Source organism: Eschrichtius robustus, chromosome 7 (genome assembly GCF_028021215.1).
Source record: "Eschrichtius robustus isolate mEscRob2 chromosome 7, mEscRob2.pri, whole genome shotgun sequence".
In the NCBI taxonomy this organism is placed as follows: Eukaryota; Metazoa; Chordata; class Mammalia; order Artiodactyla; family Eschrichtiidae; genus Eschrichtius; species Eschrichtius robustus.
The window spans coordinates 135,034,941-135,053,163 of record NC_090830.1 but is presented as its reverse complement, the minus strand read 5'-3'; the positions used below and the strand labels follow the sequence as shown (position 1 = coordinate 135,053,163).

The window sequence follows — 18,223 nt, the reverse complement described above, 5'->3', positions numbered from 1 at the left end:
CAATTCCTGGAGTTGACACAGAGCTGGGAAGAAAGACTTTGTAATAGAGAACCCAGAAAGAGACCCACACAGTGTGGTCATCTGATTTTCAACAAAGATGCCACATGCCAAGACAATCTATCAGGGAAAGGGTAATCTTTTCAAGAAATCAAGCTTAAACAATTGCATACCCACATGTATAAGAATGAATCTCAGCCATTACTTCATACTATATTAAGAAAAAAACCTCAAAATAAGCAAATAACCGTAAATGTAAGAATTAAAATTATAAAACTTCTAGAAGAGAGCATAGGAGAAAAATACCTTTGCAATCTTGGGTTAGGCAAAGATTTCTTAAATATGACATTTAAAGCACAATCCACAAAATGAAAACAATTGGTACTTAGACTTCATGCAAATTAGAAAATTTTTCTCTTCAAAAGATACTACAAAGAATATGAAAAGATAAGCCAGAGACTGGGAGAAAATAGTCGCAAAACATATATCTAGTAAAGGACTTACATGCAGAATGTACCATATAAAAAACTCTTAAGACTAAAATGGCCACCAAGAAGGATATGTATAAATAAATTCTGATTACTTCACACAATGGTAAACCTGATGTATTGGCATGAAAGAGAGTCCTATGACAAACTGTTGAGATTTTTAACAGACGGTTACGAAATAGAACATGGAGTAGAACCTGATTTTAATATAAACGTGTATGGGCATAAGAATATGGGTATAAAAGTCATTGCCCAAATATGAACACAGTTATTTCTTTTAGGATGAATTTTTAAATTATATTTGCTCTCTTCCTTTTTTCTGTGAGTTCCATTTGATATGTTTTCTAATGAGCATGTATAATGCTTGCATCATGATATAAAATTATTTTCAGACTGGAAGAAGGCTAGAAGGACATAACTATGGAAATTCTGTCCTATCTCTAAAAATGTAGTTAAAATGAATAGACTTAAGTAGAAAAAACTAGTTTTCCCCATAATATGCAACGCTGTGAAGATAAAGATGCACATTCACTGTGTTAAGGGTGTGTGGTTAACTTGGCACAACTTCTTCTGATGAGCAACTTAGCAATGCATAGCAACAGCTTCAGAAAACGTTCACATGCTTTGACTCCCATCTAGAAATCTAAGCAAGGAAATATTCAGAGATGCGGATGCAGGTTTATCTAGAAGGATGTTCATGCATTGTTCTTTTTCAATCATAATTTAAAGTTTGGAGCAACATAAATGTCCACAATAGTGGAGTATTTGTGCATATATCCCCGATAACTCATTCAACAAATATTTGCTGAGTGTCTGCTGTGCCAGGCTCTTTGGCAGACCCTGGGTCTAGTGGTGACCCAAACAAACATGTCCACCTCCTGGTCCATAGTCTAGTTATTCTAGTGGGAAAGACAGACATTATCAACTCATTCCGCAAGTAAGTTAGGTGCTATCCAAGAAAAGTACAGGATGAAAATGTGCATATACAATATTACTTTATAGCCAGATAAAGAATATAATAAAAAGAAGTGTACATAATATGCTGTGAATATCTATTTATTATCTCGAGAAATGATCTTCTTGCCAAATGGGGGACTTTCTCTGAGGGCCAGAAATGATCATTTACAAACTATTCACCACTCAACAGGGAGAATGGAGTCACAAAGACTTAAAGCAGGAATGTTCAGAACCACTTCCATCAGAGAACTAAAGAGAAAGAGAGATGAAACCTCTCAAGTTATAATTTAAATAATGTGCAGGTGTCTGTTGGTGGGAATGTAAATTGATACAGCCACTATGGAGAACAGTATGGAAGTTCCTTAAAAAACTAAAAATAGAACTACCATACGACCCAGCAATCCCACTACTGGGCATATACCCTGAGAAAACCGTAATTCAAAAAGAGTCATGTACCAAATTGTTCACTGCAGCTCTATTTACAATAGCCAGGACATGGAAGCAACCTAAGTGTCCATCATCAGATGAATGGATAAAGAAGATGTGGCACATACATACAATGGAATATTACTCAGCCATAAAAAGAAACGAAATGGAGGTATTTGTAGTGAGGTGGATGGACCTAGAGTCTGTCATACAGAGTGAAGTAAGTCAGAAAGAGAAAAACAAATACAGTATGCTAACACATATATATGGAATCTAAGGAAAAAAAAAAAAAAGTCATGAAGAACCTAGTGGCAAGACGGGAATAAAGACACAGACCTACTAGAGAATGGACTTGAGGATATGGGGAGGGGGAAGGGTAAGCTGTGACAAAGTGAGAGAGTGGCATGGACATATATACACTACCAAACGTAAAATAGATAGCTAGTGGGAAGCAACCGCATAGCACAGGGAGATCAGCTCTGTGCTTTGTGACCACCTAGAGGGGTGGAATAGGGAGGGTGGGAGGAAGGGAGATGCAAGAGGGAAGAGATATGGGAACATATGTATATGTATAACTGATTTTTTTTGTTATAAAGCAGAAACTAACACACCATTGTAAAGCAATTATACTCCAATAAAGATGTTAAAAAAAAAATTAATGTGCAGGTGTGATCCAGTTTGAAAGAGGAAATTTGAAAGGTGCACTTCTTTATCAAGGTCTAAAAATAAGGTGTCAACTTTTCTCTTTTCACTCTCCAGTATCTTTAGCAAGGGCTTCATCTCCTTAGGGTTTCCTTTTGGAACACTTGTTAGGGTCAAGTCATTTACCTTGGTAGGTGGGACTCTGTGTTGTCGGCTGCTAGAATCAGCAACATTTGGGGGGTGCGGATCTTTGCTCCCTCATTATTTAGGAATTCTAGTTCTCTCCTGACGTGGTAGGCTGAACTTTCTTCCAAGGCACTTGAAAAAGAGTTATAAATTAATTGTGTGATTGAGGAAGTCTTGGAAAGACCATGCCTACCCCCTTGTTCCTGCTGGTTGGCTGTAACCATAGCAACCTCTTACTCCAGACCAAAGTTCAGCTACTGTAAATCTTTATGACCGTGTTCATAGTCCAATGTTCATTAGTGTGACCCTTCCTCATGGAGAGCAACGTTTTATATCTCACAAGCAAGTGTTAGACTCCATTTCTAAGTACTGGACTCCAAATGAGAAGGTCCAGAAATATTATAAAAAGATCTTTGTTTTTTTACCCTAGGATCCTTATTTTCCTGAGAAGATGCCTACGGCAACGAAAAGTTTGATGTTCTTATCCAGCTTTGTCACAAGCTTGGGGGCTTCCATCGTAATTTGTTCTATTCTTACAACTCAAGAATGGATCCACAGTACACTTGTCATTAGTGACACTTCTTCGAATGGTAGTGTGATTATCACCTACGGACTCTTTCGTGGGAAGAGTATTCAAGAATTGAATCATGGACTTGCAGAATCAGACAAAAATTTTGAAGGTAAATCATAACTCGTTTGAATGGATACAGTGAGATTGAATTAACTGGGTAAGATTCATACCATCCTGTATTTGGGCCGAATAGCCCTTCAAAAGTAATTTCCTTGTGAACTTAGCTGGGCTGTAGATATGAACGCATATTTTTAATTTTGAAAGTTCACTGAATCATTATTTCAGCTTCCTCGGTTCTGGTTGTGTCTATTAGCAAAACAGTCTAAATCATTCTAGCAGAGGCTATGCTTAAACAGTACTACAGAGTGTATTGATAGGTAAATAGTTAAGTAAAAATATGGAGCACAAACATGGTATTCTACAGCCAGTAGGGAGAACATTTTTAACTGTATTGACTATGGATTTTTAGTTGGAGCAAGAACCTCTGTCCAGAACTTCATTACCGGCATCTACGCAAGGAAAAAATAAAGTGGAAAATATGGACAATTTCTTATCCTTATATCTCAAGTTCATTTCTTTCACTGATTTGAATTTGCAGTCTTACCTCCAATATCTCATTGCTGTTGGAATTGATATTAAATTTCCATTAAGTCTATTAATCGAATATTTTACAGGAATTCCTAAATTTTTTTCTGATTTCATACACACTAATGTCCTACTCTCAATGGGTGGAAAACAAAAATTCCTTGAGAATGATAAGTTGAATTTAGCTATTTGTTTGGCATTTGAAGTTTGAATATATACCATTATGTTTTCTAAATTTAAAACCAAATTTGTAACTTGTTTACCACCTTAAACGGACTTTGTTTCAAAGGGTGCTGCGTGTAGCTCACTACACAGGCTTTATCAGGTATTATGCAGTCATTACCTCTTTCCTTATAAACGTACATCATTTTCTGCCTTATACAAATGTAATGTTTAGCCCTCATGCCCTGCATAATGGTGGGACATTAGCTTTTGACATTAGCTCCAAGTTCTAGCTCTCATTTGTGACTTTATTAATGAAATGATTTCCTTAAATCCAGAGCAACATAATTATATTTCCAAATTACAAATTTGCCTTTTAGACCTTAGCAAAAGCAACGTCTCCCCCAGTATTTTAGCAGCGTTACACGTCTCCTCTGGTACCAGCCTCAGGTCCTCAGGAAAATGAGGAATATTCTCTTTGCGGCGACTAGAAAAGAAGACTTTCAAAGATTCACTCCCATTTTCAGTTCTGTGAATAGCATTTGCGAAACCAAAACTTGTTCTACTTCCTGAATTTCCAGACACTTGTAAAATTTTTAAAATACGAGAAAACAGCCTGTGAATTTTTTGATTTTCATACAGTGTCTGTTTGGAACCAGTTGGCTCCAATTTGAGATAACTGGCTTCAATGAGATCCCTGACTCCCTACATCCAGAGAAGCGCCGAAGAGGCCCAGGTGGGTCAGCACCTGGTTCTAGAACCCCATGGGAGTGATGTGAGCACGGTGGCTTTGGGAGGGCAGGGACAGCTGTGGTCAAGGATAGCTCTGAAGGTGGCAGGGCAGCCCAGTGGGCCCACAGAGGAGGTGAAATATTTGCATTTGCTTTGCCTGGCTCTCTATTTTTACTCTTTTTTCTTTTTCCTACTTTTACTCTTTTCCCCAGAGAGCCACATTCCAACTTCAAGTCACTGTATCCAGTCACCCCAGGGGCTGTAGAAGATAAACGACCTCCCAGGCACTGAGATGCTGCACAATTTCAGGGCGTTAAAATCGTCTAGGGACACCTCAGAGCCCAGGGGGTCTTCAGTGTTGATGGTTTTAGCAGTCGTTGAACTGGGAACACTTGCAAACAGTCCTCTCGGAGAGGGAAAAGTCACGTAACCCGAATGTAGATGGTGGTTCAGCTGGTGCAGGTGTGTGGACATGGTCCCCCGGGAGCAGAACTGCAAACGCGCAGTGAGACAGGTTCTTTAGGACCCCACGGGCTTATTTCCAATCAGAAACCAACCATTGGCAGTACGACAAAATCATCGTATAAATGCCACTTTCCTGCCCTGCCGTGGTGGATTGCCTTTTCGTATGAGAAGTTAACCATGTCAGTTTCTTAGCTAGGATGAGGTCACACTGAAATCTCCAAAGAGCTATGAATGTTGCAAAGCTCTGCTATATTTCTACATAGGATTTATCACATGGTGCCGATTTGGGGCTGTAGATTTTGAAATGAAGTGATGATGGCTGAGTTCAACTTGCCAAAATAATTCAGCCTACAATATGCCAATTGGTGAGGAAAAGAATCAGTCCAACCTGGGGAGGAAACTCTCCGTGGTGTAGCTAGATTGTTCGGGCAGCTCAGGCTCACCAGGAGCTCTACTAGCCTCATCCAGAGGCATCCCAGCTTGTCCAACACCCAGATGAGAAGTGCCAGGTGTCCACCAGTGAGCACGTTGCCTTGCTACTCCAAAGATTCTGGATATTTAATTTTGGTTCAAAAAAACCTTCCTGAGCAGCTACTATGTGAGTGAGGGGCTTGGATCCCAAGCGGAACTGCACAGAGCTGGGGGGACTCACCACCTAGTCTTTCTAGAGAGAGGCCCCGACCCCATCAGTTAAATCCATCAGCCCACACTACTTGTAGGACAAAGGTGTGTGCAGGTCACTATGAGAACAAGGGGGAGTTTCACCCCCAGTGTGCCTCCCCCTGCCCACCACTCTCTTTTCACTACCTACCCCTTTTGTTCTGGGGGAACTCAAAGTTGTACTATTGGCTCAAGCTAAAAATAATGAGGAGAGTGAGTCGGCTGCCAAAATCAATTAACTGCAAGAATGACTGAACTGAAGAAATGAGGTTTGTATCTCCAGAATTTACAAAAAGCCCCTTCTTACTACTCCTAAGTGTCCTCCCATACACATCCCATACTTTCCCCCCGGGGTGGGAGCGACATATCATTTGCCCCCAGAGACATGACCACACTGGGAGGTGGAACATAAAGGGGCAGAAAAAGCTTTCCCCCATCCTTCTTTCTGAGACAACCCTCGTCAATTTCCTCGAGGCTGAAGCCATCAGCTGGGATGTCCTGGCAGAGCTCCTAGGCCACACTCTGGGATCCATGGAGTTAATGAGCCCTTCCAGGGATACACTGTGGTCCAGGGACTGAGAAGCTCCACTGGGTCAGGCCCCCTGGTGACCAGGTGCTTGAGGAGGGGGTGGAGGCCATTCCTCCACACAAAAGAGCCACCGGCTCTCCCTCAATTTCCGAGGACTTCCTGAAAACCAGAGCTAGAAGGGCCAGATGGCCAGTGGGGCTTGAGTATCAATGTCCATGCACAGGAAGCCCGGATGTCCGGATGACCCCCATGTGTGCACTGCCCACCACCCAGTACATTTCGGCCTCCCAGCTGCGGGAGCCGTGGCCTCTTTCCCCGGGGCTGCCAGAATCCGAGCGATTAGTTTCAATTGTGAGGTGGCTTTCTCGATTCCGACGCTTGACCCCTCAAAGGAAGGAAAAAGAACAGAATGTATTTGCTAATTTTGTAGGCAGAGAGCAGCTGTCAGATGCTGTGGGGGTTGATTGTGATTTCATTCTTGCCAACTTTCACTGAACTTCCAGCTTTCATTGTCTGAGTTCTGAGCCAGGAAGGGGAGGGGAGATACAGCTGTCATACCTGTGTGGCAGGGAATTCAGAAGGCCGAAATAGAATTTGGAAATATGGCAGTTAAAATTAAGATAAATTGTCACCTTAATTCATAGAAAAGTGTGAGTCAGTAGGTTCCAAATGGACTCCCTTTTGAGAACTGATGTCTAGTAGATCTTACCAACAGTCAAAAAGAAAGCCAAACCTGACTGTCACTTTCTAATATACTCTGAAAAGGTGGAATGTTCACCATTTGCAAATGAACACCCATTTACAGCTTTTAATAAGAAAGCTTCCCCAGGGCAACTTGGTGCCTTGGACACAGGACGTTTTTCCCACGCTGAAATTTTTATTTTCTAGTTAAGTACCCAAATTTTGTCTTATTGGCTAAGGATAGAGGTCATTTAGTTCCCAGCAAACTTCTGATTCGATGCTGGAGTTTCCTCCTTCATGCTCAGGCAGAGGCTGTGGGAGTGTGGTACAAACAGGAGCAGTTCTTGCCGGTGGTGACTAAGTTTGGAAACATCTGCAGCATTTGACCCTGCACCTCTGAGCAGGTGTGTCCTGCTTCTTGTTTTTCCTATTCTGGTGTCATCTTCCACGAGCTGCAAAATAGGTGTGTGCTACATCACAGCCATGCCAAGCCCTCACCACTGCATCTCCGGGGTGAGCCAGGCAAAGGAGCTAGAGCCTCGGGCTTGAGGGCAGGGCCTTCGGAACTGTCCCAGCCCAGGCGGCTTCCCGGAGGGCAGGGGGCCCATCGGGCACCACCCATCCCCATGCAGGCAACAGGGGGTGGCAGAGAGGACCGCATTCTCAGTTTGATCAATGCCTTTCAGAGTTCTTACCTGGAGTGCATAACAGAGGGGGCTGCGCTGAGAACTTAGCCCTTCCCATGGGTTAATAACAGAAACAGTGACAAGGGCTGGGCACTGCTAGGGACGAGCAGACTGGACGTGTGTGCGCTGAACTTTGCACCCAGGCCCGTCTCACTGAGTGGTGAACTCATGGCCTCTGTGTTGCTGAACTGGTATTTCCTTCTTCTGTCCTCTCTGGTCTCCCGTGGGGTTTGAAGGGCTGGAGCTGTGCTCACGGGAGGCCATACCCACATTTCTTTTCTCCCGCCCTTTGTCTTTCCTGGCTCCTTTCTTGTCTGCTGGCCACACCCTCCTGCCTGCCGGACAGCCCTGTGCTCTTGGCATTCTATCCCTGCTCTGTCTGGAGACACTTCCAGCTCTGGGCCTGGCCACGTGACACGGCCATCAGGATGAATTCTCTCACACACGAGGGTCTTTACAACCAGATCCCCAACGTCCAGATGTCTGAAGGCAGATTTGCTGGCCAAATCTCTTTCATGTCCACCCTCTGTCCGATGACAGGAAATTTACCTCCCTCGCAAAGTACCGCTGATTTAAAAAGAAAAACATCTGAACTAATAACATGTGGGTATTCAGAGATGGAGAGAGGATGGACCCCGCACAAGTATCGTCACATCTTATCGGGAGAGTTGAGCCCGTCTGGCCAGCACGGGTAGGGAGGTAAAGTCAGACTAAATGTGTGCGGAGTCGGGACCAGGCTGGCAGGACCTTTGGAATCACATCTTATGAAGAACACATTGGGGTTTATACCCCTTTTCAAATACTGGGAAAGGCTCCAGGCAGGAGAGGAGGGAGTGGATTCTGCGTCACTCCAAAAGAGGATTAGGATCCAGGGTAAATGTTGTAGAGACACAGAATGAAAAACCTTTAAATGACTAAGGAGACGCAGCGATGGAAAAGGCCACCTTGCAAAGAGAGGACTCCTTGCTGCCAGGACACGTTTCAGGAGGAGGCTGCAGATCTCCTCTGGCTCCCAGGGCCCCTTTCTTGAAAATGCGCCATCCACAGCGGAACAAGAAGGTTTCCATGGCCGTTCTGGTTTCTGTTCTTTAAAGCTGCTCTGGGGTGAAGATGTGAGAGGCTCCTGCTCTCTCCCAGGGGACCTGAAAAACAGGAATGGAAAGAAGGAACCTTTTACTTTTTCTTTCCCACCCCCATCATGGTTCTAACACCTTGTAATTCCCAATGATGGTGTTAGTAAATTACCAAGGACTCTGAAATCTTTTTCCCAATTTACTTTTTTCCTTCTGTCGCTGTGACTTTCACAGAACCTCTTGGTAAACACTTTATTGAATGTGCTGGCAATCTCCTAAGGGCCTAAAACACACTGGCTGTTCTTGGAGATGTTTATAAACGCATGGCTGGGTTTCCAGGTAAGTGGTGGGGGTGGGGGAGAGCGCATCTCTGGTGTCTGCTCATTTTGTAAACAAAGGACAGAGCGGAGGAAACAGATGCCTGGGGAGGCTGGCTGCTGGTGGTTAGAAAGAGGAGAACGGCAAAAGCAGGAACTGATGGCAAATGGCCCAGGGCACCTGTGTTTCATGTTACACAAGTGCATATCCACGTCTGGAGCTCCCCTACACTTAAGAAGTATGCAAATTTTATGAAAAGACTGACAGTTTCTAACCCCAGTGCCTAAGCGGGTAGAATGGGGAAGGAGGTAGAATGGGGTGCGTGAGGGTGGACCTGCCCTCCGGTCCAGAGCTGGTCTTTGCATTTGGTGCCACGTGCTTACCAAACATTGCTTTAGTTTTAGGGACATTGAACAATTCTTCCCCGAAGACTCTGCACTTGGTGGTCATCCTGTTCCTGGTCCTCAGTTTGTTGACTTCGCTGTTGAGCTCTGGGTTCACCTTCTACAACACCGTCAGCAACCCCTATCAGACGTTCTTGGGACCGATGGGGGTGTACACCTGGAGCGGACTCAGCGGTGAGTATCGGCCGAGACGACGTGCTCTCTGCCTCCGTCCCCCTGCTTCCCTCTCACACACGTGGACACACACGGTCACGGTCGAGCCATGGGCATTAAGAGGGCCCCCTGTGTGCTGAGTTGCGTGCTGGGGGCTGAAGTTTATTTTTGTAAACTTACAGCATTTATTCAGTATCTTTGGAAATAAAATTCTGTTTTAGGTGCCCAGGTAAGAGACCAGAGTGAGGTGAGGAAGGCGTGTTAGGTGTTAAAATATATGACATACCCAGTCTTTGCTTTGGAGTATCTGGTGTAAGGAGTTGAACGAAAAACACATGCATCCACAAAACATTCACTGGGCTCCTGCGGTGTGCTTGACTCCAAATGAGGCTCCACGTGATGTGTGGAAGTCAACACGTGAACACACATGCATGTGTGTTATTTAGTCTCCTTCTTGCCCCCATAGAGCAGCAGTCAACTTGGCTTAAAATCTAAACCTGAGCGTGGCACAGAGAGCCACCAAGAATGCCATTTTGGAGAATCTGGGGCCAATGCCCTTCTTGTGGGCAACCTGTGAGTCCCGGATGTTGCTGGGCGGTGCTGCTAGGTTGCGTGACTTGTTTGCTGGGAAAGGTATGGGGTGGGGGATGGGAAGTGGAGCCCAGCTTGAGTCACAGTGTTTTGGACTTTCTCTGGGTCTCTGGACTCTGTGGCCACTGTGTCTGCCCAGGGACGTGGTCACGTGGGAGCCTCGTTGCCCCTGCTGGGCAGCCGGGTTTCTCCTGCTCTTTCCCTCCCTCCACCATGAGAACCTGATCTCGAGATCGGATCAGAAGCAGCCCATCCTACTAACCGGGCGGCTCTGGAGGTGGTCGCGTGTAAGCCACAGGTGGTGCATTTTTTTTTTAAATAAGTTACTTTATTTATTTATTTATTTTTATAAATTTTTTTTAAATTTTATTTTTGGCTGCGTTGGGTGTTCGTTGCTGCGCGCGGGCTTTCTCTAGTTGCGGCGAGCAGGGGCTACTCATCGTTGCGGTGCGCGTGCTTCTCATGGCGGTGGCTTCTCTCGTTGCAGAGCACGGGCTCTAGGCACGTGGGCTTCAGTAGTTGTGACTCTCAGGCTTTGGAGTGCAGGCTCAGTAGTTGTGGCGCACGGGCTTAGTTGCTCCACAGCATGTGGGATCTTCCCGGACCAGGGCTCGAACCCGTGTCCCCTGCAGTGGCAGATTCTTAACCACTGTGCCACCAAGGAAGCCCGGTGGTGCATTTTTAACACAGACCAGGAACGTTCAGGGACAAAGAAAGGTGCCCTGGATACTAGGCTGTAAGGAAGCCTCAGAGGAGGGGCTCTGGGCAGCAGCTCTCTCCCATCCCCCTGCTGAGAGGCCATCCTCACACTGGCCGGTGCAGGTGGCAGGAGGGGCCCCTGTGCTGTGGCTCCCAGCGGTGCGGTGCTGAGAACGAACACCCAGCTCTTGGGGGAGGGAAGCCCTGGCTGCAGCCCTGGCTGGTGCGAGTGTGTAAACACTTCCACTGAGGCCATTTTCAAGCTAATGGTTGAGGAGATGTGTGAGCCAGTCCCAGCCCAGCATGGATACAAGGGAGAGCCATGCAACTCACTGATCAAGCAAGCACAGTTCATAACTATCATGCACCACAATGATGGAAACTTGGGCAGCCCTGGGCAAGCCTGCACCATGGCCACGTCGCACGCTCACCCCCCAGCTCTGAGCGTTTGGTGTCAGGCTGGTATAGCCACATCCACACACAACTAGCCCTTTCCTTTCTTTCTGTCCTTTTATTACCTGGTGGTAAAAACAAACAAATGCCCCAATTTAAAGGGCATCTGCTGTGGGCCAGGCACAACAGTCCTGTGGAATGAGTATTCCTGCTTCCTGGCTCCCAGTGGAGCTGGGGGAATTGGTTCCAAACTCAGAGATCCTCATCCAGATGCCCGGGTTCCTTGCCCCAAGCTGTTTCTAGGACGGTAGTTCACCTCCGTCAACCAAAGCAAAGGCAAGACTCATTGGCACTCATTGCCAGGGTAAAAAATAGATTATTTTAATTTTTGCTCATATGATTAAGAAGCTAAGGGACACTGTGGCTTCAGGTACAGCTGGATCCAGGGTCTCAGCCAGCACCGTCAGAACTCTGTTTTCCTCCAGTGTTCCCTCTATCATTAAGCAGCTGGGCTGGTCCTCTTAAAGGCAAGAGGGCTGCCAGCCCTCCTCACCAATGCAGCAACCCCAGGAGAAAAGACGACTTTTCTCCCCAAATCTGACTCTCACTGGAATTGCCCTTCTGCATTTCTGGAGCAAGCTCCATGGCCGGCAGGGTTGAATTCACTGACTGAGCCCCTTGGCAGAGGACTGACCACCTGGGAGCTGGGGAGGATGGATCCGAGAGGAACATCGGGCTCTCGGACCAGACGGGAAGGTCCGATGTGGGCCCAGCGGGACAAAGCCGGCCCCCGTTCCTCGGTCTACACTTGCAGGGCTCAGAGCGCATCCCTCCATCTCTGCAGGAGGGAGCCCCAGGCTTTCAGCCTCTTTCTCCGTGGTCGAGTCTAAGCTGGCTTTGCACAGGGCACATTTGTGGAGGAAAACATGGAAAACGGGGCCTGCAGCCTCCCTCACCCCGGTCCCCACCTGCTTCTAACAACAAAAAATTGTTTGCCAGGCAGCAAACTCCCGCCACGTTCCCTCCCAGGCTTGGGGCAAGTTCTGACACACAGAGAGGCTGTGAGCTGGGCAGAAACACATTCGGAGACTTTGACTTTGCCTCTATGTTCAGCATTTGGCTTTGCCTCTGAAGGCCCTCACAGCCTCCAGCTTTGATAGGGCAGACTTGGGCCCCGAGTTTGGTCGGAGAACTTAATGAAAACTCAGTTCATGGGAGGCTCAACCTGCAGAGGGTTTTGGCCACAGAGATGCCATCACTGTGTCCTTGCCTTGGGTCACCGTGGGGAGAGGGCAGGGGTCAGGCTGCCCTCAGGGGTCCTGGAGGCAGAGGGAAGGGCCACACACCCCTCTCCAGGCTGGGCTTGGACACCCTCTCTTTGGCTGCAGGGAAGAAGAGGGAGTGGTTCTCTAGTTTGTTTCTGAAGGATCAGGAGGGGGTTCTGCTTTTTTAAAAATTTTATTTATTTATTTGTGGCTGTGTTGGGTCTTTGTTGCTGCGTGCGGGTTTTCTCTAGTTGCAGCAAGCGGGGGCTACTCTTCATTGAGGTACACAGGCTTCTCATTGCGGTGGCTTCTCTTGTGGAGCACGGGCTCTAGGCGAGTGGGCTTCAGTAGTTGTGGCTCGCGTGCTCAGTAGTTGTGGCTCATAAGCTCTAGAGCGCAGGCTCAGTAGTTGTGGTGCACGGGCTTCTCATTGCGGTGGCTTCTCTTGTTGCGGAGCACGGGCTCTAGGCACATGGGCTTCAGTAGTTGTGGCACATGGGCTCAGTAGTTGTGGCACGTGGGCTCTAGGAGCACGGGCTTCAGTAGTTGTGGCACGCGGGCTTAGTTGCTCCGCAGCATGTGGTATCTTCCTGGACCAGGGCTTGAACCCGTGTCCCCTGCGTTGGCAGGTGGATTCTTAACCACTGCGCCACCAGCGGAGCCCTGGGATTCTGCTTGGAGGAGAAAAATACCAGCATCACCTCCCGAGCCCCTGTGCCCTCTGACCCCAGCCTGGAATGGCCCAACCCTGACCCCAGGGGATAGAACTGTAGTCTGAGAGATGACAGAGCCGGAGAGAACCTTGCAGACGGTGTGTCCCAACACATTTGATCCTCAGCCCAGGAACCGAGAGCAGAGCGTAACCCGGCAGCTCACACGGCCCGATGGGGACAGGCTGGGGAGGGAAGCCAGTGTCCCGAGCCTTCAGGGGCTCCTCCTTCTACCAGGGGCTCCCTCCAGGCCCAGTAGATCTTCCGTCCCAGAAGCCGGACGACAGGCTGTGAGAGGCGTGCCCTTTTTCAGGGGGCTCAGGTCAGCATCCGTGTCCCTGGCGGCCCCTCCCAATTCAAATCAAAGCATCCACTTCAGGAAAAAGCATTTAACCCATTTCCATCCTACCCCTTTATGACTAAGCTTTCACTAGAAACTTCCCAAGAGCACAGTGAAGGATAATTAAGGGGTGTGAGACGCATAGCGCAGAGAGCAGGGGGTTTGTATGTACCCACTCCTTTTATGATTAAGAAATAAAACCATTAGGTTGAGGATGAAAGACCGTCATCACGGAGAGTGAGAACTCCTCACGCAGAAGCCCTCTCATTAGGGCCTCTGGAGGGCCGTTCCCTGGGTGTGGGTTACGATCAGGACAAGTTTGATGCCAAAATGTCCTTCTAGTTCTGGGTAAATGTCAGCAGATGACGAGTCACGCAGCCTGGGTCCCAGAGGACCTCCGTCCTGGGGACTCCCGGACAGCCACCCGGCGCGCTCAGGCCCCGCCCCACCCGACGGTGCGCCGGCGGCATCACGAGTCTGGAATGTCTGCGTCCTGACCTTCCTCCTCCCGCCTTTTTAAACAGCTTTATTGAGATATGACTCACATACCATATAGTTCACCCATTTAACCTGTGCCATTCAGTGGTTTTAGTGTGTTCACAGATCTGTGCAACCATCACCACAGTTGATTCTAGAATATTTTCATGGTGTCAAAAGGAAACTCCCCCCCCCCCCCAGCCCATCCCCAGTCCTAGGCAGCCACGAATCTACTTTGTGTCTCTAGCTCGCGCTCTTGGGAAGATGAGGGCTGAGGCTCGGGGAAGCTAAGCTCGTCTCCCGGGGCCAGTAGCCGGAGCCCTTGAGCCCTGCTCTCTCTGACTCCAGAGCTGTGCTCCGTAACTAGGCCAAAGGAGCTTTCCAAAGTCAAAATGGAGGAATGCTCTCTAGTGAAGGACCTTGTGAAGAATAAAAAAGGGAAGGTAAACAATTTAAAAGGCTCTTCTAAAATGAGTTTAGTAAAGAGATCCTTCCTGGTTAAATGCTGTACTCCGTTGTGTGTAGAATGAAATCCCAGCTCCCGAGCCGGCATTCAGGGCTCTCCGGGTGGGCTCATCCTCTGTATCCAGTACTCAGGACCCTCAGGACCCCTCCCCGTCAGATGAGCTTGTGCCTCACAGACCCGAATGCTCTGAGTTCATCATCCACCACGAGTCTCTGTTGGGGCTGCCTTTTCTATCTGTCCTCCCTCGGCCTTCCCATCCCGCTGGCCTCTCTAGATAGTTTCCCCGTTGACCCCCGTGTTCAAGCATTTATTCCTCACTCATTCAGCACACCTGCTATTGCCCAGGGAAGTGGGCAGAGCAGCTCCTTCTGGAAGGACTTGAGCTGAATGCTTGTCCCTGTCCGCAACTGCCCTGCACCAGCTTTCGCATTTGGAGCCTAGAATCTAGCTCGCGTCTTTCATTCCTTTTACATTCTCCCTAATGCTTAAAAGAGAGTGAATCCCAGTGTAGATATTCAGTGAGTACCCATAGAGTACGTGTGGTAAAGGAAAACAGTGACATTAAAAAATGTATCACCGTGTTACCTATGAAACTATTTCTTCCTTTCAGCATCCTTCATATTCATAACCATGGTGCTCTTTGTGGGGAACACACAGTCCAATCACCTCTCAGAAGAGCTGGCCCAGAGGCTCTACCCACTTTACCCGGCAGCCACTCACAGAGGAGCGTCCCACAGTTACGGATACTCGTTCTGGCTCTCCCTGCTCGTCATTCTTCTAAACGTAGTCACCGTGGTCGTCATCATCTTCTACCAGAAGGCCAGACACCAGAGGAAGCGGGAGCAGAAAAAGCCCATGGAATATGCCCCAAGGGATGGAATTTTATTCTGAGTTCTGTACCCGCATTTGGTGGTTAGGTCTACTCTGTTGTGTGCCGGCTCCCCGAGCGGTAACTGGCTGGCTTGTCTGCAGGTAAAGTGCAGCCCTGTTGGACTGTCATTCCGTGACAGTTTTTGTATCTCATGACACTATGTTCTTCATAACTGATGTACCCTTGCAAAAGGATTCTTCCCACGAGGGTGGGGAAGATGAAAGAGAAAGCTCTCCAGTCCTTGTAGTGTTCAAAGCAGCAGAATGATTGTGAGCCTACGGACCCTTCTGACCGGGTCTCAGTCCCTTAGGTAATAAAGCTTTGGGTTACACACCTTCCCTTTGAGTTGCTCAAAGCACTTTGGTACCTACGATCTCATTCACCTCTGGAGAGACCACGCATTCTTCTTCCACTCTATGAAGGAAGACTTCCAGGCACAGAGAGATTCAGAACTTGTTTTTCCTAGACCAGGTGTTGGAAGCAAAAGGAGAGACTTAGGGGTGTACGACCTGGTCCTCTGGACCCTCAACCGCCAATATAACTTAAGCCCAATGGTGAGTAGAAATGCTGATATTCATTTTTGAGTTTCCAAGATGGGTTTTTTTGTAGGGAAAAGATTAGGAAGGAAGAAGATCAAGGAAAGATTAAAATTATAGCCCTACAGCCTCATGCTAAGAAGGTTAAATATATTTTTGCTTTAAAAAGATCGTGGTGAATTCAGTCAAAAGAGAAATGTCATATTGTGGTAAGTTCTAAAAACCCCATCAACCAACCCTCTGCTTAGTTGCTGCAGTGTCCCCGACACAGGTGTAGATGGTCAGGTGGGAGTGTATCACCCATCAGCAGACTCCTGCCCAGCCAGAGGCTAAGAAATGGGTTCCAGCTCTATGGCTTGCAGGCATACCCTGATTCAGGGCCAGGGCAGGTGCACAGCACAGGTGATGGGTTGCCTTCTAAGAACAGGTGGGTGGAACGAGTTCATGGCCTCCTGAGAGGACAATGGGTGACCTGGAATATTTTAAAAGACACCAGATGGATTCGGCCTACTTCGCCAGTAGGATATTCTCCCGGAAAATCACTTTGAGAATCTTTTGGGCTTGACAGAACACTGACAGAATTCTGAAATAATCACCTTTCATGTCTTGATGGAACCAGAGCCAAAAGAAGCAGAATTCCCTTAGTGTAATTTACAAAGCAGCAGCTCTTTGGACAGAAAGATACATCCTTTATGAAACTGGCAGAGACTAACCATCTTCTTACCCATTACTTTTTAACAATCTGTCTTAGAAATAACATTTTTCATTCAAGAAACATGCACTGAATACCTGCGATGTGATTAGTGCCTTGCTAAGCCAGGTACCTGCCCCCGCGGAGATCACAATTGAACAGTCAAGACAGACATTCAAAAAGCAGTCACTAATTCCGTGTGAAATCCGTTCTTAGTCACAAAACTGTGTTCATCCTTTGAAAGGTCAGTTCTCCATAACCTCCCTCCGCCAAATCCTACTAAAGTTAAAATTACTCTAATAAATCAACTTAGTGTGAAACTGAGCATATTAAAAATATGATTACCCACAGTGAAACTGTTCTAAATTCTTTGAAGCTAAAAACATTTATGTTCTTTGGAAGTTTGAATTTTATATCATATTTTGATAATAGGGATGAGTAACAAAGAGGAAACAGATGAGGGTAACAAATTTGCCCTCACATCCTGTATCAGTACGAAGGATTCTGTAGCTGGTGAAGACTGTGTTTACTCATCTCAGCATTGGAGCAGAGCTCGGTTTCTTTAGGGGACAAACTATCTTAATTCTTATATCACAAGTGGTCTTTGAGGAACCATTTAAGACACGGGAAAATCAGGTAAGTGGAACTACAGTTCACAGTTCGGGACATGAAGAGCTTTGCTCTCTTACTACGTCCGAAGGTAGAAAGTAAAGAAGCTGCCTGTGTGTTCAGTGGAAATCTTCTTAAGGGAGGACAGGGCTTGCTGACTATTCACAACTACAGGCAATGTGGCACAACCCAACTCTGACCTCCTGCCCTGGCCCCCGAGACGGGTCTTTTAGTGAATGTCCGTGGGGCAGGGAGGGGGACTGACTTTTTTTCAGGGAAAAAAGTGCCGTTGAATAGTAATTTGCTGTTCTAAAAACTACTAATAAATGTGCATTCTCTTACTTTTCTTGTAATGGAACCACTTGAAACACTATTTTGAAGGGGTCCAAACTGTTCCATGAAATATGAATGTTTCAAGGGTTGTGATATGACCCCTAATCAGTCCACGTGGTCCTGTTATGATGAGCTTAGTTTACCATATAAAATATCATGCTCTTTAGTTTTATAAGAACATAGAGTCTGTGATAATGATTGTAGGGAAAGTCGTACTTTACACTAATGTCAAAGTGATGGGGCTCCTCTAATGGGCTGATGCTTGCAAAGCACGGTGGCAGACAGGGGCCTTAACCTCCAGTTAAGCTTCGCCTTCATCATTACAATTTGATTTGATCATCTCACCAAAGCCGGTGGACCAGGCAGGGCAGGGGGAGTTGTCTCCTTGGATATGCCACTTCTCTGGGTCTAATTAACCATCCTGCAGCCAGCCCCACGTGGCCGTACAGGATTGGTACCCGTGGCACATAGCCATACAGGTGGACGTATCAGCAGCCTCCTGCCTTCTGATTGGCCTCTTGGAAGCC

At 47.0% G+C, this 18,223-nt stretch overlaps 1 protein-coding gene across 1 annotated transcript; it reads left to right on the top strand.

Moving 5' to 3' along the window:
- The first annotated feature begins 3,017 nt into the window (after positions 1-3,017).
- CLRN3 (clarin 3) lies at positions 3,018-17,577 on the top strand. Its single transcript, XM_068548759.1, has 3 exons — positions 3,018-3,376; positions 9,557-9,736; positions 15,267-17,577. The coding sequence occupies exons 1-3, from the start codon at positions 3,148-3,150 to the stop codon at positions 15,545-15,547; spliced, it is 690 nt and encodes a 229-aa protein (XP_068404860.1). The 5' UTR covers positions 3,018-3,147; the 3' UTR covers positions 15,548-17,577.
- Positions 17,578-18,223: the final 646 nt, after the last annotated feature.

What these genes read in the sequence shown, in the direction of transcription:
- CLRN3 (XM_068548759.1), top strand. Translation starts at nt 3,148, where the DNA reads ATGCCTACGGCAACGAAAAGTTTGATGTTCTTATCCAGCTTTGTCACA. An exon ending in ATCAGACAAAAATTTTGAAG is followed by an intron (nt 3,377 to 9,556) that starts GTAAATCATAAC and finishes ACATTGCTTTAG; the next exon opens with TTTTAGGGACATTGAACAAT. An exon ending in CACCTGGAGCGGACTCAGCG is followed by an intron (nt 9,737 to 15,266) that starts GTGAGTATCGGC and finishes TCTTCCTTTCAG; the next exon opens with CATCCTTCATATTCATAACC.